General features: G+C 38.2%; 1 protein-coding gene across 4 annotated transcripts in view; it reads right to left on the bottom strand.

Annotated features, from left to right (window-relative positions):
• Iws1 (interacts with SUPT6H, CTD assembly factor 1) overlaps positions 1 to 14,642 on the bottom strand; it is a 42,374-nt gene that overhangs the window by 14,676 nt on the left and 13,056 nt on the right. For 3 of the 4 annotated variants that reach the window (XR_010050753.1, XM_013142534.3, XM_013142536.3), the window contains exons 4-8: positions 13,079 to 14,228; positions 11,687 to 11,873; positions 11,010 to 11,067; positions 5,454 to 5,551; positions 4,152 to 4,302 (exon numbers count right to left, since the gene is read on the bottom strand). Coding sequence is in view for 3 of the 4 variants with exons in the window: in XM_013142534.3 (XP_012997988.1) it covers positions 4,152 to 4,302; positions 5,454 to 5,551; positions 11,010 to 11,067; positions 11,687 to 11,873; positions 13,079 to 14,228 (1,644 nt within the window). In the remaining variant the exon portion in view is untranslated. The remainder of the gene's footprint in view (positions 1 to 4,151; positions 4,303 to 5,453; positions 5,552 to 11,009; positions 11,068 to 11,686; positions 11,874 to 13,078; positions 14,229 to 14,642) is intronic. The other variant, XM_013142535.3, reaches the window with a different exon arrangement.

The following is a 14,642-nucleotide window of genomic DNA, read 5'->3' as shown; positions in this document are numbered from 1 at the left end:
ATAATATACTTGTCCTGTACATTTGAACAAGCAAACACATAGGGCAATTTTACTTTACCTACATCTTGACCTACTTTCCCCGCTGTCCTTACTTTGAAACAAATCCTGGACATGGGATCACTGAATCCACTAATACTTCAGCAAGTATGTCTACAAGAACTGACGGTATTTGTTATTAATGAATTATAGCTACTATAGGTGGTTTTTAAACTTAACACTTGGAAGATTTTTACAATTTGGACAGGTGTTTAAAATGCAATGAAGCAGATGAAATCTTTTTTTTTTTTTTTTTTGGTCTTTTTGAGACAGGGTCTTGCTATGCAGTTCAGGTTGGTCTTGATCTCACAACAATCCTCTTGCCTCAGCCTCCTGAGTGCTGGCATTACAGGTGTGTTCCACCACACCTGGCTTTTTTTTTTTGGTACCAGGAATTGAACTCATGACCTTGTACTTGCCAGGAAGGTGCTTTTGCTTCTGAGGTAAACCCCTGGCCCCAATGTAATCTCTTGATCAGAGGCAAGAGAATGGCATAATTTTATTTTAAAATGTATTTCAGATAATTTTGCCAATTTTATCATCCCTTTCTTGTCCCACCCTCTTGGAGTCTCCTTTACCCCCCTGCCACTCACACACAGATCTCACAGGTGGGGCTTTCTCCCACTACTGCAATACTCCTCCTTCTGAACAGATGTCTTAGGTGTACTGGCATTTCATCTAAAATAATTTCTGGAAACAGTCTGAGGACAGTATGTCAGGGAAGGTGGCAGCACAGCACCCCTTCCACTTGAACTCCAACTACATACGCATATATCACTGAGCTGAGGAACCAGCAGGGGATATGACACTTTGCCTCCCAAACATTTAAAAATTCAGGGTAGTGAGGTCTGTGCTGTGGAAAATGGAAGAACCAGGGACCCTACCACACATCACAGTTCCTCCTGCCATAAACCCAGGGTGTCTCCCAATGACTCTCTTATAGCCTATGCAGGCCAGGGATATAGAAGGTGTGTGGGTACCCCAAAAAGTACACAGAAACAGCACAGGAGATCAGTGATGGACTTGAGCTGGGTCCCTCCACAGTCAATTCCTGAAGGTTCCAATCAATCCCTTCCTCAGCCTTGGGACGCCAGGCCCCATTTGCCAGTTCGCCATTTCTAGCTTCTGGCTTCATGTCCAACATATGCAACCTGTGGCCAGAGTGATAGAGGCCTGGCCACCCAGGGTTGCTCTCAGCAGCACCTGGGTCACCAGTGTGATGGCACGAAAATGAAGACTTTGTGAGCTATAGAGCATGGCCTCCCCCCTAATGACACAACTTTATATATAAATATAGCACTTTTTATAAATAGTGACATCAAACTTGTAGGCGAAGTAATCAGACCTGAGAACAAGCAATTTCCCCCATAAAAACCAGCAAACCCATTCATCTAAAAAAAGTCTGCTTCTCTTGGCCTTTTCATTTTCTTCCCTAAAAGTAACTAAAACATTTATTTCCATGTTTAAAATTCAGAACATTAAAATGTATCATACAAGATTATAAAACTGTTTATTCTGAAAAAGGAGATTGAAGAGGATATTTGAAAATGGAGAGCTATCCCATGCTCTTGGTTAGGAAGAACCAATATAGTTACAATGTCCATACTTCCAAAACTATTACAGATTCAATGCAATCTCAATCAAAATTCCAATAGCATATCACACAGAATTAGAGAAAACAATACTTAAATTTACCTGGAATCAGAACTGACCTACAATAGCAAAGGCAATCCTGGACAACAAAGACAAAACAGAGGGCATCACAATCCCTGACTTGAAATTATACTATAAAGCTACTGTGACAAAAACAGCATGGTACTGATTAAACACACACACACACACACACACACACACACACACACACACACGCACGCACACACACCTCAAAAATCAATGGAACAGTTTAGAAGATGAAGAAACAACTGCAGATACTCTAAGCCACCTTATTTTTGACAAAGGGGCCAAACACATTCATGGGAAGAAAGATAGCCTCTTTAATAAATGGTGCTGTCAAATACAAAAGACAAAGTGAAAAAAAAAAAAAATGGTGCTGGAAAAGCTGGCTCTGCACATGCCAAAGATTAAAACTGGACCCGTATCTTTCACTATGCACTAAGTTAAAATTGAAACAGATCAAAGATCTAAATATTAAAACAAATGCATTAAATCTGCTCAGAGACAAAAGAGGTAAAGCTCTTGAAAAGACTGGCATGTAAGCAAAGACTTTATCAACAAAACCCCAACTGCACAGGCACTATCAGAGAATCAACAACTGGGATCTTACCCTATTAAAAAGCTTTTGCACAGCATGAGAAACCACCAACAGAGTGAAGAGACAACTCACAACATGGGAGAAAGTGTTAGCCAGCTGTTTCTCAGACAAAGGATTACTATCAAGAACATATAAAGAACTAAAAAAATAAAAAAATAAAAAAAAGTCAGTCCTTCCAGGTTTAAAGACCCAATCCAGACATGGACATCTGAGATGAGTACATATTTCTCAGATCAAGAAATATGAACATCAAATAAATATGCAAAAAAAAAGTTCAACATCACTGGTCATTCGAGAGATGCAAATTAAAACAACACTGAGATTCCACCTCACCCCCAAAAGAATGACTGTTATTAAGAAATCAAGCAATAACAAATACTGGAGGGGCCGTAGGAAGAAAGGACCCTTCTCTACTGTTCATGGGTGTGTACACTGGTGTAACCACTGAGGAAATCAGTGTGGAGATTCCTCAAAAAACTAGGACTAGTGGTCCCATTCGACCTAGCCATTCTCCTTCTGAGTATCTTCTCAGAAGAATTAAAAATATCATACCACAGCAATGTATGTGCACCCATGTTTATAGCAGCACAATTTGTAATAGTTAGATCTTAGAAAAAACTTAAATGCCCATCAACTGAGAAATGGATAAAAAAACATTTTTACACAATGGAGTCATAAAGTCATATGAAGTCATAAAAAAGGATAAACTGGAGGCTTTTATAGGTAAACAGATGCAACTTGAAACCACACTCATAAGTGAAATAAATCATACATGTAAATATCGTATTGTCTCACTAGTGTGAGAAATTGAAAGAAACAACGTAAGTAAATGTGTATATATATATGTGTGTATGTATATAAAAAAGTTAAGATAGTTATACTACTGTAGATTTCTCTGAAGAGAAAGAAAAAAGTTATAATACTGAACTCTTAATAAGGGACTCCTTTGAAATTCCTCTTTGAAATTGCTCATAGGACAGATTCTAGACAGAATCTTTTTAGACCTAAAGCATTCCCTTTGGTTTCACAGGATTTTCCGTGAGATAAAGTTTACACTGGCTATGAAGGAGTCTAACACTACTGAGACACTATAGTTCAACAAACAAATTAGCATTTATTTCGTTAATGTTTCTGCTACTATTTTAACCTGTTTTCTCTGTTAAAGCTTTGAAAAAATGAGAGGGGAGGGAGGGGAAGGGAAAGGAAGAGAGCAGAAAGAGACAGGGGAGAGGAGGAGAGGAGAGGAGAGGAAAGGAAATCGTGGTGGGAATGATGGGATAGGGCAGAGATGTGAAGGAATCAGTTTGTTTAGGAAACTGATCTAACTCACTTAACCTTCTACCTAAACCGTTGTAAAAGAAAATGACTGTTTCAAGAAAGTGACTGCTGTGAGTTTTGTTAATGGCTGCTTTGCTGGGTTTATGGTTAAATGTAACACATAGAGGAAATACGAACTTTTTGAATTTTCACACTGTCCTGAATTTCTTTGTAAATCTTAGATCCTGGCTAATTGTGTTAAATCTGTTGTTAAGAAAATTTAATTGCAGCCTCCACTAATAAGCCAGTGCTGTAGCAGTGAAGTATTATTTGTAAGAATTTGGTTATTTTTATAAATAACTACATTTATAAATTTGACTATAAATATGCTGCTCTAGTCAGTAAAATGATGCAGTAAAATTAATTCCATTTTCCAAAAAGTATTTAGAGCAATAAATGTTTTATCACAAAAAGCAAAACATTTTTCATGTAGTTTAAGTATGGACTAAACTTTTTTTTTAAAAAAAGCCACCCAACAACCACAGAGGGAGAAAAGAAAGGCGAGCCTGGAAGTGACCGTTCTTACCTCAGCAGCTTCATTCATCTTGACAATCATGGCGCTAACAACATCGTCAGCGTCACTAATAAAGGTACCACCGTCTCGATTACGTCTGCGCTTGCCACTCATGCTTTTTTTTCGCTGCAACATCATCTCAAAATCCGACAAGAAGTCCATACTAAGCAGTAATATAAAATAAAGTGACATCCAAATTCTTTTATCACAGACTTATCACAAGAACACCAAACTGCCTAATTCTGACTCAATGAGGTGCTGTTTTTTTAGAAGTGCAAGTACTCATCACTTGCTATTAAAACAGCTACCTGTAGACCTAGGTCCACCTCCTATTCTACCTCAAGTGTTATACATTAATCACTAACAGCCTTAAACTTTGATAAACTACTTCACACTTATATCTATCAGCTTTGAGAAGAAACATTCCAAGTTCTCTTTCAGCTTTAGATGCAATGCCTTTTGTGGAGGGGGGTAGTTTCTGGGGATTGAACAATGCACTGCCTTTTTTTGGAATAGGTCCTAACATATTTGTATGTTTTTATCTTACACTCCTTAAGTAGAAAAAATAAACTGTCTTTTCATGGTAAGAGCATAACTCAAAACAACGGGCCTAAGATAGAAAGAAAAAAATCCATAGGTTTATTAGGAACTTTAGACTTTTATAGCTTTCATTAGTCATACATGAAAGAGGACGCTGATGTTCTTACACTTCAAAGTACTGTACTGCCACACTGACTCAGGTTAATCCTAGAATATATGAGTGAAATACAATCACCCATTCTGTTTAGTTTTAGGAAATTGTTTCCTTGCCTTTCAGATCAGCTTTCTCTAATGAATATATATATATATATATATATGTGTGTGTGTGTATGTGTGTATATGTGTATATATATATATATATATATTTTTTTTTTTTGTGTGTGTGTGTGTGTGTGTGGGTACTGGGGATTGAACTCACAACCTCATGCTTGCAGGCAGGCACACACACCGCTAGGCTAAACCCCTTAACAAATATATTTTTAAAGTTTTTTTTTTTTTTTCAGAGGAGTTGCTTGGTGAGCCATACATTAAAGAGTCTTGGTATTACGTAACACCACAAGTTAGGACAGCTGAGCGAAGGCAAATAACAGTAAATAATTCACTGACAACAGCATGTCTTCTCAGCACAAAGAAGGCTGAGAGAGAAAAACTGAAGAAATTTTATCCTAAACTTAGAAATCAAAATGAAAACAAGAAGTTTAATAGTCTCTACCTTCATTTATTTAGCTTCCTTTAAACAAATTCCTTAAAAACCAAACAAATTTAAGAACTTACTGTTTGCCTCTCTTGATGTTATCATCGGAATCAGAATCTTCTGCTTCTTTCACTTGGGGTTCACCTTTTTCTTCTTCCAAATCTTCCTGATTAAAACCCTAAAGGCAGAGTTAGTCCAGTATTACAGCCCCTTTCAGACTTTTCCTCAGTAAACTAATCTCATTTTTTTGTAATATATTTGCAAAGAACAAAAATTAATACATAACAAAAAGGATGTAGTAAAAACTCCCTCCCTTGCCACACGTTACCAGATTTATTCCTTCTAGAAGGTCTATTTATACAAGTACTTCTACACCCACACACATAAACACACACACACACTATTTCTTTTACTCTATGAATAGCAGCGTATCATTTACAGAGGGTACAAGACATTGCTCTGCATTTCCGAAAATTCACAAGAGAATGTGGACACCAATCCACGTTTTCATGAAGTATCCTCATTGTTTTCAAGGCTTTGGGTTATTTCACCAGATAAAGCTGTGACAATAACTTGCTTAACACGTTTGCCTACTGACAGTTATGTGCATCTGAAATTCTTGCAGATTGTCTTCCACAGATCTTATGCCAATTTTCCATCCCACCATCAAAATGTGAATGTATGTTTCCTTGCTTCTTATCACTACAGCAGGGTATAAAACACTGACATCCCTCAATCTCCAGACCAAAAACCAAAAGGCACTTCAGTATGGTTTTACTTTCATTCTTTTACTATGACTAAGCTGGGTCTTTTTCATGTGTAAGAGGCTATTTGGAATTCTTTCTCTATGAATTCTATTTTCCATTTTTATGTAAATGAAACAGCAAATCTGTTTTGTATGGCTTCTTATAGTTCTCATACTTCAAGAGGTCTTCTCGAAGGTTTACCTTAGCACATTTTTCTCAGCGAACTAAAACTCTAGCAAGTTGATGTTAACTCTGCAAACTAGATAAATACATCTTACTCTTATTATATGGTGCTTAACTGAAAGTGACCTACAAGAGGGCAGCAGCAATGCCATGTCATATAGTCTTTCAAATATTTATTAAATAAATTCTATCTTAGGGGCTGGAGATTTAGCTCAGTGGCATAAGTGCCTGCCTTGCAAGCAGGCAGTCATGAGTTCGATCCCCGGTACCAATAAAAAGGAAAAAGACAAAAAAAAAAAAAATAAAACAAATAAAACAAATTCTATCTTTCCTTAGCTTTGTTGTTTTTCTACTATCCTGAATTAAATTCTAAATCTATTTGCATACTTGCCTTAGTAAACAAATTTCTTTTTTAACCCAAGAATTGTTTTAAATATTATCTATACTTCCTACTTTGGGGAAAAACTTAGTTTAAAGTGTATATGGAAACGCAAAGAACCAAAGCCAAAGCAATGCTGAGTAACAAGCTCAGAAGCATGAACAATTAATTAAGATGGTACAGAAACAGGCTTGGAAAATATTTATGACAGAGATGGAACCACTGAGTAGTAAGAAAGAATGATCATTGCAATAAATTGTGGTATTTCAATCAGGTATTCCAAACTGGGTTTATGTGGTAATTTTAACTTCTACTTCAAATCACAAGGACCAGGGATATAGCTCAGTAGCACAAACAGCTACCTGGCCATTGCAAGGTCCTCAATTTGATTCCGGGCACCAAAAGACAAAATAAAACAAAACCCCAAAAAATCAACCACAGACAAAAACCAATTTTAGGTGAACTGAACAGATATGAAAGGTAAAACTTTTTTTTTCTTTTTGAGCAGGGTTTCACTATTGCATTTCAGGCTGGCCTTGAACTCAGAAAGATCCTATGCCTCAGCCTTCTGAGTAAAAATAACTTTCTAGAAAATCTATTAGAACATCTTCACAACCTTGGGAATAGGCCAATATTCTGTTCATTAGAAGGTTTCATAAAGAAAGAGGGGCTGGTGACACAACTCAGTGGCACAGTACCTGCCTGGTAAGCACAAGGTCCACAAACTACAAATTCTAGGCCAGTCTGGATTATGTAGGGAATTAAAGGCTAGCCTGAGCTACATAGTGAAATCCTGTTTCAAAAAAACAAAAAAAAGCCAGGCACAGTGGCACATGCCTGGATTCCAGCACTTAAGAGGCTGAGGCAGAAGGATTGTTGGGAGTTTGAGACCAGCCTGGGCCACAAAGTTAGCTCAAGGCCAGCCTGAACAGCATAGTTTCAAAATGAAAAAAGAGAGACAGACAGACAGAGACAGGGAGGAGCGGGGAGGGAGGGAAAGAAAAAGGTGGGTTAGGAATATAGCTCAGTGAGAGTACTTGCCTAACAGATACAACATTCTGGGTTTATCCCTGGTACCAAAAAAAGGATGGAGTAGGCAAACAAATCGGAGATCTTTTAACTTTTTTGTCGAAGGGTCCATATCCAGCTACATACAGAAAGATTTTCTGTGGCTTTTTGGACTGTTAGTTCTGCTAGCCACATTACTCTCTGTTCATGGCTTTGCCTATTTCTCTTTGCAGTTCTGTATGTATTTAAAGTCGTATTATCAAGTGTAGAGAATTTTCAAATCAATAAACAGTGATCCTCTTTAATCTCAAGTAATGTTTTCTGCCTTAAGTCTACTTTTCAATGTAGCTGTATTTATTTATTTATTTTGCTAAGTGTTGATAGAGTATCTTAATCTTTGATTTTCAACTTTCTTCATGTGAGACGCATCTCTTGAAATCTAACTGGTTTTAAAAATCCTATTTTGATAATTCTTGTCCTTTAATTAGAACGTTTAATATAATTACATTTTATTCATCTGATATTATCAAAGCTTAAATCTGTGCTTTTACTATGTGGTTACTTTATAACTGTTTTCTATTCTACATTTCTTTCCTCTTTTCCTATATCCTTTCAGACTGATGAGCTTTTATTATCCATTATTTTTTCTATGGCTGTTTGGAAGTTACATATTCCATTAGATTTTTTAGTAGCTAGTGGCTGCTTAGATGACAAGGCATCTAAATTTGTTGAAGTATGCATCTTAACTTGTCTGCTAGTGTGTATTTCTACTGGTATGCAAAGATCTGGAAACTCTGCAATTTCATACATATATTTCCAAGTTTTGTTACTGCTGTCACAATTTCATTCTATAATTTAAACTACATCAGACATAAATTTTTGCTTTTTATAGCCAATACTGTGACTCAGTCACATACTTTTGGTCATCTTCTACCTTCTACCTGAGATTATATTTTTCCTGCCAATTTCTTTAGGTACTGCCATTAGCTGCTACATTGTTCATTCATCCCTTCCTTATTTCCCACTTAATTCTTCAGAAGCACTTCTGCTGGAACTAACAAATTTTTAACTTCATAGCTACTGGATTCTACTGTTTCTGCTAAAAAGTTGGCTATTGCTGCTAGTTGCTGCTTGCATTCATTCAATTATTCACTGTACTGGGCCTGAAGACAGGGACGCTCTACCACTGCACATACTACATCCCCAGCCCTTTTTATTTGAGAACAGGGCTTTGCATAAGTTGCCCAGGTGGGATGCAAAGTGGGATCCTCCTGCCTCAACCTTTCAAGAGCTGGGATTACAGGCTTCCACCATCCCAATCAACTGGCTGTTACTTTCCTTAATGTAATTATTTTTTCCAATTGTTGCTTTTAAGACTATTTTCTTTGCCCTAGTTCATATGTTTATGGATAGACTTTTTACTGCACTTATCCTGCATGTAATTTGTAGGAGTGCCATAATACATGGTTTTATGTATTATTTCTATAAATACTGCTTATGCTATTATGTGTTTTTCCTTCTCCACTGGTACTCCAATTGGTTGTTAAACTTTCTCATGAACCATTTATGTCTTTAACCTTCTTTTACATTTTCCATAATGTATCTCAATTCTTAATTCTAGATATTTCCTTATAGCTTATCTTACAGTGGGAGACAACTACAGTGACTCCCTTTGAATCCAAAACAATTGCTGACTTTGATTACCTAGAGATTCATTTCCTTATACTGATATGTAAAAGGCTGGCTAGGGTATTTCCTTTTCTCTTCATTTGGCTTTGAGCATTGCAAACAAGGCTAGCCAAAGTGCTGAGGTGCTAAAGTGCAACGCCTATAGCCATCGGACAGTCCTGTTTCCTCCCATAGTGTTCTCCACAATACAGGATTGAGCACAGCAAGATGTTAGAGCAAATAGCACCACGAAAGTCAACTGGGTACCAGCCTCAAGATAAGAGGCTATGGACTCCCCAGGGCACAAGAGTTTGCATATCAGAAAGCAAAGCAATAGCGCCCCAAAATAATTCCACTGCTACGTTAATTGGGTTAAGTAAACTGATCCTTCTTAACTCCTTCATAACTTTAGCTCTGCAAATTACAGAGAAGCCATTCTTGTACCTGGCCAGCCAGCTCAAATTACTCTGTAATCCTCACCATCACTCATCCCTGAGCCAGCGCACTGTCTTCACAAGATAATAAATGCTGGGAGAGGCCTAGGATCAAGGCCTTTTTCCGCATGTCCTCATGAGAATTGGACTTAGGACCCTTGGCTGCCCTTAACTTGGAATATGTCTTGATGTCTTTACTCTCACATAGGTTGGATTGGTGGTAGTAGATTCAAATTAACTTGCTAGGATTCCAATAATGTCTCAATGGGGTTATAAATATAACTTTTTGGATTGTGAGGAAAACTAGAAAAAGGATTACAATACTTGGATGACTGAAATCGATATTTGGGTTTACAATACTTACAGGTCACCAATTCGCTTTTCAAGTATGTCTTTTGTTCAACTCAGCTGATAAATTTTTAATTTTAACTACTATATTTTGTAGTTCTGAAACTTTTACTTAATTTTTTCCCAGATGTGTCTAGTCCTTTCAAAGATGCTTTGCTCTGATGAATTCTTTTTTCTCACCTTTAGCACAACTCCTGTACTAGGAGCCACTGAGTATATTTTTATTTTCTTCAGTTATTACTGTTCCCTTTCTATCTTTCACTGAATACTATATTATACATACCAAAAACTTTAACCATAATCTGATTCTGAGCTAAGTTTTGTTAGACTTCTGGATGACTCAAGTTGGCCTAAAACATGAGCAAAGTTCACTCTTACTCCGGGTATTGCTCTGGTGTTGCTCTTCGGAGTCTCAAGCTAGCGCGTGTGTCATCTAACCTCCTCACGCCTTGAACTTTAAATTTTGTTCCAAAGGCCTAAGGCTGTCAAAACTATAAGCAGCTTCACAAAAAAGAATTTCACCTTTTTTAGATTTCTAGCTGTTGCCTGACTAATTCTTTGCTACTTAGTGCTTCTGATACAAGCAGATTTGTTTTTCTAGTTGTCCATTTAATGTAAAATACTTGCACTGACATTGGCAAAAGAAGTTCCACAAATTCTGTTACTCTCTAACATAGTGCCTTTGTCTCTTAATGCATTCTTGCATCTAATGTTTTAGCTCAATTGTTACTTTCCTTTCATGTCTTTATATTTCTTTTTGATTTTCTTCTCCTGAATATATGTTATTCATTACTACTTATTGTAATAGTGAACCAATACCATAAAACAGAAAAAGCTTTAAATGTTTTAACAAAATATTTTCATACTTACTGTAAATTCTTCTTCTTCTTCATCACCAGATTCTCCAAATATATCTGCAATAAGATTTCTAGAAGAGAAACAAATCATAAAAGAATTACTCTCTTCCCATTTGCATAGATATTTTTAAAAATAAGGTATAATTTATGCATAGTAAAATGTGCATATCTTAAATTCAATGAGCTTTAAGAATGTATATTCATGTAACCAGCACCTCTCTCAAGATGCAAGACAAGCCCATCTCACAGAAAGCTCCCTCTACATCCTTCTAATCAGTCCCCCAACATCAATATCCTGGAAGTAACCAGTGCTCTGATTTCCATCATCACAGACTACATTTGCCTGTTTTAAAAACGTCACATAAATAGAATCACGTTATTGTGCTCTTTCCTTCCTTAACCACACTTTTGGGGGGGAATCCATCCATGTATTATATAGTAGGTGTACAGGCAACTCAGGAATCAAAATCCTTAATTTTCAAAGTCATGAAATTAGGCAGTATCTCACCACAGTAAATACAAGTTTAAAAACTTGGGGCTGGGGATTTAACTCAGCGGGATAAGTGAGGGTTCGATCCCTGATACTGGTAAAACAATAAATAAAAAATTTTTAAAAAACAAGCTTAAAAACTTTACAAGATACTCTATACTACCTGATAACTAGAAAAGTCACATTATACTGTCACTTACTCTTCTTCATTGCCCGACTCACTATCACTCCCAAATAGATCCTTCTCTTCATTTTTCTTATCAGACAACTCTTTCCCTGCTTCTTCTTCACTGTCAGAGGCTACAGTCTTCTCTTTTTTGCTTGATTTCTCTGACCCAACATCACTAGAGTCATCAGCATCAGAGACAATACGATTCTTCTTTGCTGCTTTTGGAGAAGAAAATCATCATTAATCTTGTTTTGCCATGATCAGTCTACCACTAAACACAGTGGGTACCCTTAGATGTCAGCGTGTGACACTGAAGACACACAAAACAAAGGGCCTCCTAACATGGTTAAAAACAAAAGTGAAAATCAATAAATAAAAGAGGAAAGAACTAGCAGAGAGTGTAACTCAGTGGTACAGCACTTACTGGTAACCAAAGACCGTGTATCCGGCCCTCACTACTACAAAAACAAAAATAAAACTCCCCAAACATCTCACATTTTGAGTCATCTTACAAATTGTTATTTTGCTTAGGAAAAAAGTGGCCAAAAGATGAAGAAATCAATATAAAGCTGGTAATTAAGGTGAGCAACTGACATCCTTCTCATACTACCCAATTATCACAGCAAGGCAGCAGGATTGCCACAGTTTGAGACCAGCCTGGGTGGTGGTCAGTTCAATGCCAGGCTGAACTGCATGGTGAGACTCCAACTCAAAAAACCAAAAGGGACTGGGGAAAAAGGACTGCCTATTCTTTTCTAGGAATATTCACATGTTTCTTAATTATTGCTTGTCAGTTTGACATTCTCATCTTTCTTGCTAAACCAGCAGTATGTGTGATAGTCTTTTAGCCTTCTACTACTGTAAATGTTGTTAGGGAATGTCTTTTCCAAAGAGGTTAAGTTTCACAAAAAAGTAATCAAGTAAAATTACTACCTGTGAAAATGGGTTCCCAGGTAGTCAAGACTAGAATATTCTCCAGCATGCAGTCTAATTAGTCTCCCCTAAACCTCCCTAAATTTGGGTTTTCCATTGTTGACCAAGCAGACAGAAATAGCCATGGAGGCTCATTTACTATTTGGTGGGGACCTACTGAGCCAGCCACTACAGTGACCCAAAGCCAACTCTTGGTAGTCAGGAGTTTTCACGTGAACCTGTTTCTTTGAAACATTATCTTTTCTTGGTGAAGACAACCTAAGTTTTACTCACCCACTAACTCTAGGTCTGGCTTATTACTTTGCATAATCAAAAGTTAACCAATGCTGCCAGAATAAGCCAAAGGTTGTTTATATTAAGCTCAGCCTATGAGAAGCAGGATTAAAGAATATCAAGCTGAATGATATGGATCTAACATAACAGAAAAGGATGGCAGCTTTTCAGTCAAAAGCAGAGGCAATAAGGAAAGCTACCCAACAGAACTCCTTACAGGTTCTTTCTTCATCTTCACTGTCGGAAAGCACAGCAGCTTTCCGCTTTGATACTCTTGCTTCCTCGCCTTCCTTTTCTTCATCTTCGTCACTGTCCATTTTCTGCCTTTTGGGTGCTTCATCCTCGCTGTCAGAACTATGAAACTGCTTTTTGGCCAAATGGCTATCTGAATGGAAGGAGTCATTCTGAACTTCTGGGTCCCCTCCCTTATTTTCCCCATCACTGTCGTCGTCTGACTGTGGCTTCTGTTTGAGAGTGGCAGTATCCTCAGCTTCAGAGTCACTAGCCGGTCCCTTGTGAGGCTCCTCATTCTCAGAGTCACTGACTCGGGGTTTGGGGAGCTCCTCATTGTCCGAATCACTGACCTGCTGCCTTGGGGGTTCCTCACTTTCTGAGTCACTAATTTGGGGTTTGGGGAGCTCCTCATTTTCTGAATCACTGGCCTGATGCCTTGGGGGGTCCTCACTCTCAGAGTCACTAATTCGGGGCTTGACCAGCTCTTCGTTTTCCGAGTCACTAGCCCGGTGCCTGGGGGGTTCCTCACTCTCCGAGTCACTGATCTGGGGTTTGGGGAGCTCCTCATTTTCTGAGTCACTAGCCTGGTGCCTTGGGGGCTCCTCACTCTCTGAGTCACTGACCCGAGGTTTAGGAAGCTCCTCGCTTTCCGAGTCACTTGTTTGTGGTTTTGGAGGACCCTCGTTTTCTGAGTCGCTAGCCGGGGGCTGTGGGGGCTCCTCACTCTCGGAATCAGTCCCTTGAGGTTTCAGGGCATCCTCAGGCTCAGAGTCACTGGCAGCACTCTTGTGGAGCTCCTCTGTCTCAGAATCACTGGCAGTGTGCTTCTGAACCTCCTCGTTCTCAGAGTCGCTGGCATGCCCATTCAACAGCTCCTCATTTTCAGAGTCGCTCCCAGGTAACTTCTGGGTCTCCTCACTCTCGGAGTCACTCCCATGCTGATTGGTGTCCTCATTTTCAGAATCGCTTGCAGGAGGCTCAGCCCGCTCCTCAGACTCCGAATCACTGTCCTTGGGCCTGTGAAGCTCCTCACTCTCAGAGTCACTCGCATTAAGGTTGGAAGGCTCATCATTCTCCGAGTCCGTTGCATGGTGTCTTTTGGTGAGCCCATCCTCTGGATCACTATGTTCATTCTGCAAAGAAAAGAAAAGAAAAGAAAACCTTGGCACTGTGCAAAACAAATTTGATAATCAAATTTTTAAAATTTTCAACAATGCTTTAAATGTAAGGATATATGCACTTATCCTACACCTACACAGAAACATCCTACCTTAGAGGCCAATCTGTGAAATGGTACCATAGTGTGGACCTCCAAAGGGGGAAGATAACTAAAACAGATCTGTAAAGCATGAGGTTAATTCTGAAGACCTAGATTAAAAGAAAAAAAAAAAAAAACTGGAAAGAGACCCTAACCTCCTCATCTAATTCTAGTTTCCCAAAACCTATTTTTCAGATTAACACAAGTAAACATGTAACAAAGTTCTTTCACATACATTCTTGGGTTTTAGGGGAAAACGACTAATAAACTTAACTGTATTTAAAGGGTC

Source organism: Cavia porcellus, unplaced genomic scaffold (genome assembly GCF_034190915.1).
Source record: "Cavia porcellus strain 051 isolate PalLab524CR breed Dunkin Hartley unplaced genomic scaffold, mCavPor4.1 scaffold_12, whole genome shotgun sequence".
In the NCBI taxonomy this organism is placed as follows: domain Eukaryota; kingdom Metazoa; phylum Chordata; class Mammalia; order Rodentia; family Caviidae; genus Cavia; species Cavia porcellus.
Note: the sequence above shows the minus strand (reverse complement) of the source record. Positions and strands in the feature narration are given on the sequence as shown.